Source organism: Athene noctua, chromosome 15 (genome assembly GCF_965140245.1).
Source record: "Athene noctua chromosome 15, bAthNoc1.hap1.1, whole genome shotgun sequence".
Lineage (NCBI taxonomy): Eukaryota > Metazoa > Chordata > Aves > Strigiformes > Strigidae > Athene > Athene noctua.
Genome location: NC_134051.1, coordinates 14,967,449 through 14,979,547, shown reverse-complemented (window position 1 = coordinate 14,979,547; position 12,099 = coordinate 14,967,449). Strand labels below are relative to the sequence as shown.

The 12,099-nt window shown below is 38.0% G+C and overlaps 1 protein-coding gene across 1 annotated transcript in view; it reads right to left on the bottom strand.

The window, feature by feature from the left end:
- LOC141966704 (uncharacterized) overlaps positions 1–12,099 on the bottom strand; it is a 105,734-nt gene that overhangs the window by 26,319 nt on the left and 67,316 nt on the right. The window contains exons 44-52 of the mRNA XM_074919709.1: positions 11,465–11,815; positions 9,398–9,529; positions 8,337–8,486; positions 7,744–7,860; positions 5,918–6,091; positions 4,992–5,202; positions 3,563–3,729; positions 2,074–2,160; positions 102–239 (exon numbers count right to left, since the gene is read on the bottom strand). Coding sequence (XP_074775810.1) covers positions 102–239; positions 2,074–2,160; positions 3,563–3,729; positions 4,992–5,202; positions 5,918–6,091; positions 7,744–7,860; positions 8,337–8,486; positions 9,398–9,529; positions 11,465–11,815 — 1,527 coding nt within the window. The remainder of the gene's footprint in view (positions 1–101; positions 240–2,073; positions 2,161–3,562; positions 3,730–4,991; positions 5,203–5,917; positions 6,092–7,743; positions 7,861–8,336; positions 8,487–9,397; positions 9,530–11,464; positions 11,816–12,099) is intronic.

Sequence of the window (12,099 nt, the reverse complement as noted above, 5' to 3'; positions counted from 1 at the left end):
TCAACTTTTGGGTTTGCTGTCCCAAAAGTCATACTCTAGTCATACTCTAAAAACAGGGTAGTCACAGTTTGCCTTTTGCCATCTGAGTTGATGATACCAACCTGGGACATTGTCTGTATTATTTCAATGACATTAGTGTAGCTGGTTCCAATGAAAGTTAGCTTAGCTGTAACATTGAAATCCTTTTCTTCCATCCTGAGGTAGAGTTTGCCTTTTGCTTCACTCATATCATAATTTACCTTTTCAAGTTCCCATTAAATTAAACAAAAAAAAAAAAAAAGAGAGAGAAAGAGAAAATAGACATAAATATTGTGTTTGCATTCTTTGCACAGTACGTTATATTATGGTCCTCAGGACCTAAGGGAGATCTGATTTTCCCTTATGTTCATATTACAGAAGGCACAGCTACAAAACAGCACAAACTGAGCAATGTGCGTAAGAAATTAGTTTTGATGTGAGCAGGAGGAGCTGTGCTGCATTTGACTGACAAATAACCCCATTCACCTTCCTTGCTTATCCTTGCTGTTGTGTGTTTCTGCACTGCAAACAGCCAACATCCACAACTGCTTTCTGTCCTGTCTCTTTTTTCTTAGTAGCCAGAATACTTAAAGACATTCCCAGGAGGAGAGGAGTCTACCAGAAGTCATAATTAATGTCAATGCACAGAAGCAGAATCAAATGGAATAAATCCTTTCTAGTAGGGTGAGATTGTTGGCATCTTTGAAAATGAACATCCTCAGCAACAACAAAAAGGTCAGAGTACCAGAATACAGAGTACTAGTACTGGAAATAATGCAGCTTGAATCCTAAAATATTAGACAAGTAATGCAGCTTGAATCCTAAAATATTAGACAAGTCTAATTTGTAGTGATGTATGTGACAGATAACTTGCAGATAGTTACCTTAGAAGACACTTCTGCTGCACTGGGGAAGTACTGTAGAAAGAAGGGATGAGTCTGGAGTGCTTTTATATTCAACTCTTCACTAAAGGAAAGAAATGTACTTTTGTTCAACAGTATTTCAGAAAGTCCACTCTCACTGACAGCACAATTTCATCTGAGTAATCTCCGAGTCTGTCACAGCTTTTAGAGTTACAAATTGCAGTACCTTCCACTGAACGCTTATCCAGCCCACATTTGTTGATGTATTCATACAGAGGTAAAGGAGACCAAAGAGCACTGTCATTTCTGACGTCAGTGAAAAATCTGCACATGGACCCCAGGGACAGAATGTGGCCCACTGGATCAGAAATTACTTTGGCTAGTAATTTGCCAGCTACATTAAATGCATCAGCTTTTTAAAAATGAGAGGTATTTCTGAATCTGACTTTGCAGGCACTGTCATGGTTTTCAGACTTAGAATTCACAATTATTAGAGTTTTACAGAACTTATAAGACCTTGCAGTGCAAAGGTCCTTTGCTAGAAACTTAAGAAATACCTGAAATACTTCAAGGCTGAAAATACTACACCTCTTAAACACCCTCAAAAGCTTACAGTTTTGTCTATATGCTACACCAAATATTTCTGTTTAGAAGCTGATTATCAGGCACTTTTGACCTAAAGAATGATTCTATTCATTCTTCATTTCTTTAAAGAACTTTGAAAATTTTTAGAAGACAGAAGGCATAAATTAGCACAGCAGGTATAGCCATACTGATACCAACTTAGAAAACTGAGCGAGTGTCCATAATTTTACAAGGTTCCACTGTGCCAAAATTATTTAATAACATTTAAACAGTTATGCCAAGTTAAGGCATATTTTTAAGTACTTGTCTGACTCAGACCTAGAGTTTTCTGGATTATCTCACTGTTTGCTACTTCGATGCTGTGGAGGCAGGCAAAAAGACAAGCACATCCCAAGCTGTGAGGAAGGGAATCTCTCTGCAGCCCTTCATAAACTTCCTGAGGTACAGACTGTTTGGTGTGACTATTCATCATAGATTTGTTATCCATTTCACCAGTGCTTTGGTGACTAAACCAGTAACATTTTCCATGGAATCACAGTGGCCTAATGACATTTTTACAGTGCTCAGAATGACCCTTTTACCCTTGCTGGTCTTTTTTCCTACTGACGGTAAAGGAGAAGTTTGTGTTTTGTTCATAGGTCAGCCTCAGAGCTCCTTCCCTTTCATTTTCCGTCAGAACTTCTTCAATTGTCATCTGTGCAGGGGGGAAAATAAACAAATCACACCCCATAGCTTCTACCCAGCATTTCACCCAAACTGAGCACAATCTCTTGACTGACTTAAAACTATCATCTTGACTTAAGTTTATCTTCTAGACAGGCCTTACAGACTCTTTCTAGACCTAAACCAAAAGCATCAAGAGATGTCTTCCTTTTTTTTTTTTTTTGTATGTTTCCATAGCTACTCATATGCATTATTGACAAATATTAGCCTTATTTTCAATGTACCCTTATCTGTTTAAGTCTAGAGCCACTAGTTCTTGTTTATGTCTCCTCCACTCTTTTTTTTTCATATACTGTAAAGAAACTGTCTTTCCTTCTTCTTTTAGATGAAACAGATGGAGCTCCACAAATCTTTTACTCCAGGGTATTTTCTTCCTCCCACAGCTGCTAGATCATCTACAGCTTTATCCTGAAACTGCTAAAGAATCCCTCTGGGGAAGACGAGCATCACTTTCCATGCTGAAATATCAACACATGTTGTGTTTGCCAAAGTCTGTGGGCACAGTAATTTCTTAAGTCCCATAATTATACTCAAACCTTATACATGAATAAGGAACCTAAAGAATTACCATCTGTTTTTTTCTTTTTTTCACTCAAACATTTAGAGGATAAAAGACATTTCACTAAAGATAAGGGAGGGAAGAAACAGGGGAGATATATATATATAAAATACCTTTTAATAAAATGTTGGCATTAAATAGTCTATTGAAACACTGATGCTTAATATGCAGGTTTAATACTGATTTAAACTGATTAAATGTTTATTTTCAGTAAAGTCTACCTTTAATTTTGCATCCTAGCTACATATCCTCTTATCTGAAGAGGTCATGGATGACTTGGATGTGCTGTTCTACCCTCCAAACAGGAAGGAGACATTTCAGCTACTACTTCTTTCTCTCAAGGGATGAACAGGTGCAGCCTTTGTTGAACCTATCAAGTAGTTTGGAATACAAATCTGTTTCTGTTTATTCAACACTGAAACATTTTAGGTATCAATGCTACAAATGCTTTAACCAAGCCAAGGAATTCTCTGAGAACAAAAGACAGCTGTTTTCTACCAAAAGTCCTTTCTACTTTAGTAAACCAGATCAGCTAGGAAGTGACAATAAACGAGCGCCTTCCTGAAATGATTAATCCTGAAATCTGGGATTTCAAGTACCTGCTGAGTTTCCTTGGAAGCAGACCATTAGAGCATTAGCTGTGTACTTCAATTAAACAAGGATTCAGATAATCTGGGCTAAATCACCTCTCATCTGCATTTGTATAAACCTGGAGTAATTTCACTGAGGCCACTGGAAGTGCTCTAGATACATGCTAGTGTAAATCAGATGACAACTCTAATCAAACCATAATAAAAGATCTATAGTTTATTACCTTAAGAAAGAAGGGAAGTCCCAGATGATGGAGAAGTGATATTGAATGCTTCACCTCTGCCATGAATTCAAATATACCACAGAGTTGAAAATCTGTGTCAACATCCATAGCCACAGTTATATCTTTGTCATCATACTGGATTTCACAGATAAACTTGGCTTTGTTTTCTAAATAGCAAGAACAAAGTAGTGCCATTTTGAGGGCCTCATTTTCAAAGAATTTCACTCTGCATAAAATCAATCCAGCCCAATTTTGGGTTAAGACATTAATTATGACAGTCATCCATTCAGGATGACAAGGCCTTTGGCCTGTGGTTGGAGGAGTGCAAAGTGTTTTGGATGTCCTTGAACACACGAAGTCTTGAGCTAACAGAGCTTGTGCGTCCACATACGAGTGTTAAGTGACAAGTCAGTTCCCAACAGTAACATGTTTTTGCAGCTAGAGCTGACGAGCTTATACAGCCAACAGAAGCACTTGGCAGACTTGGCCACTTCTTCTAGAGAAGAGCTCTGAGCTGTTTAACCTCTGATGACTCCTTCAGTTCCAGCTACAGCAGACCAACACTGCTCAAACAACATGACTTCAAGACCTTTCCCCCACTTTCCTACCAGCTTTTCGTGTTTGAAAAAGAAAATATAGATTGCTAAGAGATAAAAAAAAGATGAGAGATGTGAAACCCCAAAACTCTTTACAGAGAATGCATGTATGGAATCATACAGCGACCACTCTGGCAGCTGTCCTGAAAGTCACCTGTTGTCCTGTAGCTTTTTTTCAGAATGGGTGAAAGTACATGTTGCCACTAACATTAGTACTGATTCAGTGCCTGCTAACCTGAATAATTCCTACTCTTTGGTGCTCTCACAGCTGTTGGGGTTTTCTTCAACACGAATATACTCCCATGTGGGCACTGAAGGTACTTGACCACAGTGCACCTCAGCAGCTGAGGGATATGCAGATAGCATTTACATCAGGGCAAGTTTTGAGGACAGGCTGGCTTGTTCAGGATGGGTCTGCCTCCTCTCCACAGTTCATACAACAAAAGCCATCTAGAATTATTTTCAACCACTTTAAGCTACACCAGAATTCACTTTTTTTTTTTTTTTAACTTTGTAACAAGGTTTTTATTTTGTAACAAGGAATCTTATTTTATTCAGCGAAGTATATTGGGGCCCACCTGTTTTACCAGGTGTTGTGCCACATGAGATCTTTCCTGGAATTAAAAAAACAGATGTAATGTAACAGTTTAAGAATGTAACTAGTGTAACTAATGCAGTTTAAGAATGACAATTCTACTTAAATACAAGAAAACCCCCCTTTTTAGGTACTACCAGCAAATTTCGGTCAGTCTGTAGCTGTTGAAGGAATAGTTAGAACATTCTCAAAGAGCTATTATGTAACAAGAAACCTGAAAGGAATGGCAGGTACCTACCTGATTTCTGTAAACTGAGAATCAAGTTGATTGCCTTAGGGTAGCCAAACACCTGTAGTGCCTCGCTACTATGTACACTTTGGCAAAAGATACCCACTTGGTGATCAGCATAATAGGAATTTATTATGTATGTGATTGATGTTTCTCCAGCTGCAATGTGTATATATCTTTCTTGAGTAGTGTTGTCTCTCCCTTGAAAAAACACATCTACCTAAAAAAAGAGACATGTAGATATGTTCTTGAAACATTTAAATACTATTCCATTTTAAAACAGAAGACAAATGGGAGTGAAAGTTCTTTCTAGTCTATACTTATGTCAGAAATCTACCCATTAACAAAAAAAATCCTAGCCTTTCATTAATCACCTACGACTTTCCAGTATGAAATCCATTCAACTGAATGAACTTCAAACCATGCCAGCCTCTTTGATTTATGTCAAATTCTCATTAGGTTCTCTTTTATCCCACAAAAACATGACTCCCTTTATAGAAAGGATCCTTGATCCATGCATACTGCCAATATTTATGAGATAGTAGGTACTCCAATACTTTCCTGAAAATAGCACTTAAAGAAATACTTTAAGTGTAAAATTCCCGTTAAAGAACATAGAAGCAATATTCCAATTCCTGATGTGACATGCTGAAACTATTCTCCTGTAGAGTTACAATATCATCAATACAGTGTACTAACACTGATCAGAATGGAATAACCTGGTCCAGAAAGCAGTCAAAAAGAAATTTTCTTTTTCAGTAGTACAGGTTTCAGCCATCCGTAGTTTTTAAATATCAGAAAATCTCAGCTTTCATCCTGTACCTTACAAAACAGTAGTTTTCACTCAAGCCATGGGCTATTACATTATAAGAAAGGACAGTAATTTTAATGAAAAGGGGGGAAAAAAATCAACAAAACAAACCAAAAGAAACTACCTGTAAAGATGATGGGACTCTGGCTTGTAGCAGCCATGGCCAAGTATGATGGAAATTTCCAGTTATGTTGGTACTTGTTTCAAACTCCTGGATTTGTCCTTCAAGAACTGTTAGCTGAGCACCATAATGCGCTTTCATACTAAAGCTCTTGATCACTTTCAGGTTTAAGATAGCCTGTGTGCAACAAAGGCAAACTGTGAAAAGACAGCTTTGTAAAAGGTAAAGCTCCTGTTAGTCAGGGTTCTTTCTTTGGTTCAGGCAGTATCATGTCAAAGACGTGTCAAAAAAAAAAAATCTCATGTAATTTCATAACACAACACAGTTACAGAGGTCACTTTTACTTTTAAATTGAATATTTTAACATGTATTCTCCAGTATGGCCATGCCCTAACCCTATTCAAGCAGTTACATGACTAATAAAGAGTGTTATTCTGTAGGCTTGCGTATCTCAGATTAAAAATATTCCAATATCAGTACTCTGTCTAGTCTATACAAGGTGCACGGCAGATCTATCAGACTAGGCATATGAGCTAAAATGCATTGTCCTCCTTGTGCAGCACACGCTGCAAGCTCAGCTGTGGCTTGGGCTGTTCGCACACTGGGAACGAATCTCCAACCTCTTATTCCTATGAAAAGTTCTGGTCCAGCAAGCTGTCCTCCCAACCCTTCAAGAACAAACTGAGCTTCTGGATCCCCTTAAGAATAAAGTAAGCATCTGGACTCCCCTCCACCCTGAACTTTAGGGAAAAACAAGACAGAGAGAAAGAGAGCAGGAAGGAGAGGGCAGAGGGAGAAAAAGAAAATATAAACATCTTTAAAACGGAAGCAGTCAGTACAGCCCATGTATAATGAGACAAGATGCATATTCAGAAAAAATCTTATTCCATCAGGAGCATAAGCAGCAATGTGCTTTCCTGTCTCCACGCTCCACCTAGACAGACAGCACCTTCCCCAACTTCCTCTCACTTCTGATGGGTTACAGAACCCAGGAGTACAATCTGCACAGCAAAAAAGTGAGTGATCTGTTATCTGTCCATTGCAAAGTGACATTTCATTTTACCACCACCACACTTCTCTGCCTCATCTTATCCCAGCTCTTTCCAAGATAGTCCTTGTACGCACAGGTACAGACATCCAATGTCCTAGACCATTCATTTTGCACAAAAAAAATTACACTTTGCACATCCTGCAATGCACTTTCATGAGGAATACCACGATACTTCAAATAACATAATGAAGGACAGAAGACTGCTGCTTTCTCTGGCAACTGAATTAAAGGTAAGAAAGGCCTAACTTCAGTAGAGTATAGGTAAAGAAGAGTACTGGGTCTAGAAGTAATTATAAATGAGAATGAAAGCGAAGGTGGTGTGACAGTACAGACACCTTAATTCAGAAGGATACTTTACTAAAGGTTAGATTGTATTTTAAAATGTTGAGAATAATCTTTCCCACTTGGATCTGTGACATGAGGTAGATTGTTTATGGTTCTGGCTTGCTCCACCTGGGCTATATTCTGTAGCAATAATATTTTTCTCCCGTATAAATCTTGACTTTTAACTGAAGTATTATGGAGCAACTTTGAAATCTGTGTTATGATCTTACACAAGATGGCATAACAGAATAGAAAAGATGATAAAATTAACAACTGAATCAGTAAAATTCTACCCTCCTTGACAGAGAGACAAAAATTTCACCTTAATAGCAAATGCACAAAATCACATCCACACCCTCTGTTCTTTGCCATTTGACTTCTACAGTTACCGTTTCTGTCATGGCGTGATTCCAGGCTGGATTCATGTCTCCCCTGCCATTGTCTGATAACTTACCTGCAACTCAATCCTGTCTTTTATTTGCAAAGTCTTCAGTGCCTCTATGTTATGCGTAAGCTTGTAGTTAAGAGACACAAGATCCAACTTCTGGACAAAGCTCAGTTCTTCTGTGATCTGTTTAGCCCAAACAAAACATGACAAAAGTTAATTGTGACATAGCTCTGATATTGAGACTGCTCTGATTAATTTTAATTATTGTACTAATTACACATTAGAGTAAAATTATGAAAACTATGAAAAGTTTATGGTGAAGAACTGTCTGATTTTTTTATAAGTCACAACTTTGTACTGTAATAGGGAATATGCTTCACCAGGGAAGATACTTGGTAAGAAAGGTCTGATACAGTTTGCAAATGGGAGTCGTGGATCATTGTTGATGTCAAATTTGTTTCTAGAAGTGATTGCACAGGAGTAGCTGAAAGACACTGCCTTCATTTAATTAAGATTTTTAAAACTAAACCAGCCTCTTCAGAGTATTCCTGTAACAGACTCACACACAGCTATTTCAAATGGAGAAACAGTATTTATCACATCAGTTAGCTCACTTTAACCTCTATTTCACATGTCACTCATATGGAGGAGACACTTACTTGCTTGCTGTTCACACAGAAGTGTATAAGTCTTTTATAGAAGTTGCTGTTTTTTTCTGATATCACATCAACTAACATCCTCATAGGAATGCCAATGTCAGCAGCTCCTTGAACGTTATGGGTCAGCACTGCATCCAACTCTTGTCTTTCCTGTTAATATTTCACAGCATATATAGCAAAGCATGTGTAGAAACTAAAGCCTGCCACAACACACAGCTCAAACCAGAAATTTAGCAAATCTGTCTGTCCTATGTTTAATACTAATTAAAACCAATGGCGTTGAACTTAGGGAAGTTGCAATGGAAAGAGGAAAAAAAAAATCAAGCCTAAGATAGGATAAAAATATATATATTCCAGATAAGAGGAGAAAAGGTACAAATGTTTCTCCCTGGTGGCAAAAAACTCCACTATGTATCTGTTTCTCCACAGCACAGAAATACGCAGAAATTACCAGTTATGGCGAGAAAGTGAATGACCACAAGGAAGAAGATACTTCTCTCTGTATTCTACTCTCCTGCACTGATGACAAGAGAAGCCAAACTTATAACTGTCAATAGGAAAGCAAGAGATTCACAGCCTTTCTTGTGCTGTTGTCTTACTGAAGAAGCAAAACAGCAGTGTCTCAATTAATTGCTGCCTATTATTTTGCAATGTGAAACACAGTGATCACTCTATAAATTGCAATCTTTTTTCTTCTCGTGCATTGCTGCATACTTTCATGAAGAGGGTTGTATTGGAGTACCTGTTGTATATCTGGAGTGAGGTGAGCATTTGTGGGTTTGCATGTCTTATCATAATGAACATCAGTGTGATACAAAAATAGACATATACATATATACACCAAGAGCATAACAAGGAAATTATTCTGAAAGTGCCACAGCCTGCATCCTACTATCCTATACATCTGTTTTACTGCACATTACAGGTGCCAGATTTTCAAAGACTTCATTTTTATTCCAACATTTATTACTAAAGCTTGACTATTTGTTCCCGATAAAACAGTTTAAAGTATGTCGCTCAGTACTTCATACATGCAGTCTAACAGTCTGCAGGATACTTACCTCAGTGACTTTTAGTATAAGGAGTCCTTGTAATTTACTTTCATCAACTGTGATCAGAGTCTGTGAATCTAGGTTCATCTTATCCATCAAAACATAGCCTGAACCATCAATTTTTAGTGGTGCTCCAAGATCCTGTAGTAGCAAAAAAAATTAAAAAATTTACCACTTTTACCCACAGATACACTATGCACCTGAAATTTTTTATTCCTAATAAGTAGCTCTAATAGCACCCAGCTATAAATCTAGTATATCAGACAGCATATCCATAGGATGTTTTAGAAATCTTGACAGCTTTTTATTACATTTTGTACATTTTGTCCTTTTTATTCTGAATATGTCTGACATATTTTTGATAAGTGAGCCAGCACAAACAGAACACGGGACAACATGGCAGCTCTTCCTGCCTAAGTGAAAAATCAATTAATTTTCTATGCTTGACATTGCTCCAGTGCCCCAAAGCATTCATAAATCCAGTGAAACCACACAGTATACATATGTTTCTTTTATTACGGCAGCTCTGGTTTTGGAAGAGGGCAGGTGAATCTCATCTTTGTATATTCAGATTTACCCTGACTTGCATACTGAATCCACAGATCATTCTGTGGTAACATCTCTCTTAAACTTCCCATACTTCTCCTGTCCTTTCCACTCCTGCCTATATAGCACTGACTGGTGGGATCTGAGAGAGGCCAAGCATTGTGATATCAGGACTTCCAATAGCAATACAAATTTTCAATATGGTAAGTCAGTGCACAATTCAGGTAAAGTCAGAACTGCTACTTCAGGAAATACCACTACAGAATTTCTCCCCCTCCACCTACTTACAACAGTCTGTCCTGAGAAAACAAACTACTGGGCAAGAATTGAGGGAAAAAGCACCATTTTTCACTCCTCCATCAAAAGGCCAAAGGAGCTCAGCGTGTCATGCTAACTAGCTGAGAGAGGTCACAGCACACTGCCTTTCTTTACTTGGGAAGCTCTGAAAGCTGCCTTGATCCCCAGCTCCCACAGCTCCTCCCAGGCAGCGACACTGCGGGCTCCTTCAGAGATGGGGATGTCTGGTGCCAGCCAGGTCAGCTGTCCCAGAGACAGGGCTTCACTTCCTTTGCTCTGTGTAGAAATGAGACTGTTCTGCAAACGATGGCACATTTGTGTGATATGGAGTGATCTTCTTCCACAGAATTCCAGTTTTCACTGTATTTTTCTACTGGCTAAATCTTTTCAACAAAGAAACTATTGTTTTTCTTGTCCTACTAGTTGCTGTTCAGACTCAAAGTCTATAGCAAGACTCGCACCAAACTCAGAAGTTAAATCTCATTAATGAACCGGGAGGTGTGATTTGGTGGTGGTCTGTCAGGCACTGTACACGGTAAGGTTCAGCTCAGGGACAATTATATGGCCAGCATTTGCAAGAATTAGTAGAGAGAAATGGCTCACCAGGGCAGTCGAAACCATATTGTTCAAAACATCACTTTATTTTTCAGCTAAATTCCCTGAAATATTTCTCAACTGAGGTCTTACAGGAAATCGTAGCTGTTGTTAAATGCTGGGTTTTTCACTCCATGTGTTCTCTGCAACAGCTTTCATACATTACGTATTGGCTGGTTAGCAATTTCTTTTTTTTGTACAGCTGAGTGGAAATTTTATGACTTGAAGATTATCTATTTATTTTATATATTCTTAAACTATTCAGAGTTTCGTTGTCAAAATGCAGAGAAACTGTAACGGCTGTTAAAACCAAAGACAACTTCAAATACTCATTATTTCTGAAGAGTAAAACCCTGCAGGTTTCTCAACCATGCTTTTAAAAAAATACATCAGAGCAAGTACCAGTAAGTCCATTGGCTGTAGGTACTGATTCACAGAAAATCTGGCTTATACCATACAAACACAGAGTGAATGACTGGCTCCAAAAGTAAGATGTAACATTAAAAGAAGAGAATGTTTTACTTGTTTCTCTGCTACCATTGAAATCATTAGACTATTTTCTTGTGACCTTACTGGGTGCAAAGATCCTGGTTTAGATGTATAAATTCAAGAGTAAAGTAAAAAAATTCCTTCCAATACCTGAATTGTTTGGCATTTGTTTTCTATGAATATTTTCCACTGAAGGTTCTTTTCAGGGTTGAAGTCCCCGTTCATTTGAAGCTCACAAGCACCTGATTTCATTCCTATTCCAATATGATATTTTAACTGGTTTTGTGCAGTGATGAACAGCTTATTTTCCTTTGAGATTTCCTTCAGTTGAGGGAGGTCATGCCTGAATTGAATTGCCAGTGTAATCTTTGGCTTGCACTCTGCTTTCACTTCAAGATGGGCAGTCTTGCCTTCTATTTCAAGGACACAGTGAAGTTCTGCCTGGCACTCATCTTTCTGAATAGATCCTGTGAGCCGTGACTGAGTTGGAATTCTGAGCTCCTATTGAGATTAAAAGGAAAATAAAAATCCTTCGGATTATACATACACTTTAAGACAAGTCACTATTGAGTCTTTTTTCTTCTCCTTTTAGCATACAAGAAAGGAGATTTTATGCGACAATATCAGAGACAAAATCTATAGCCTCTGCACTGACATTTTTCTCTCTCTCAACACTAAGATGGCAATTCTGCCTGAATAAGATCTAAGGGAAGATTTTAGGACTGCCCTGTATACTTCTGTATCTATATGAAGTTTTACATTTACAAAATTACAGAATGCCTATT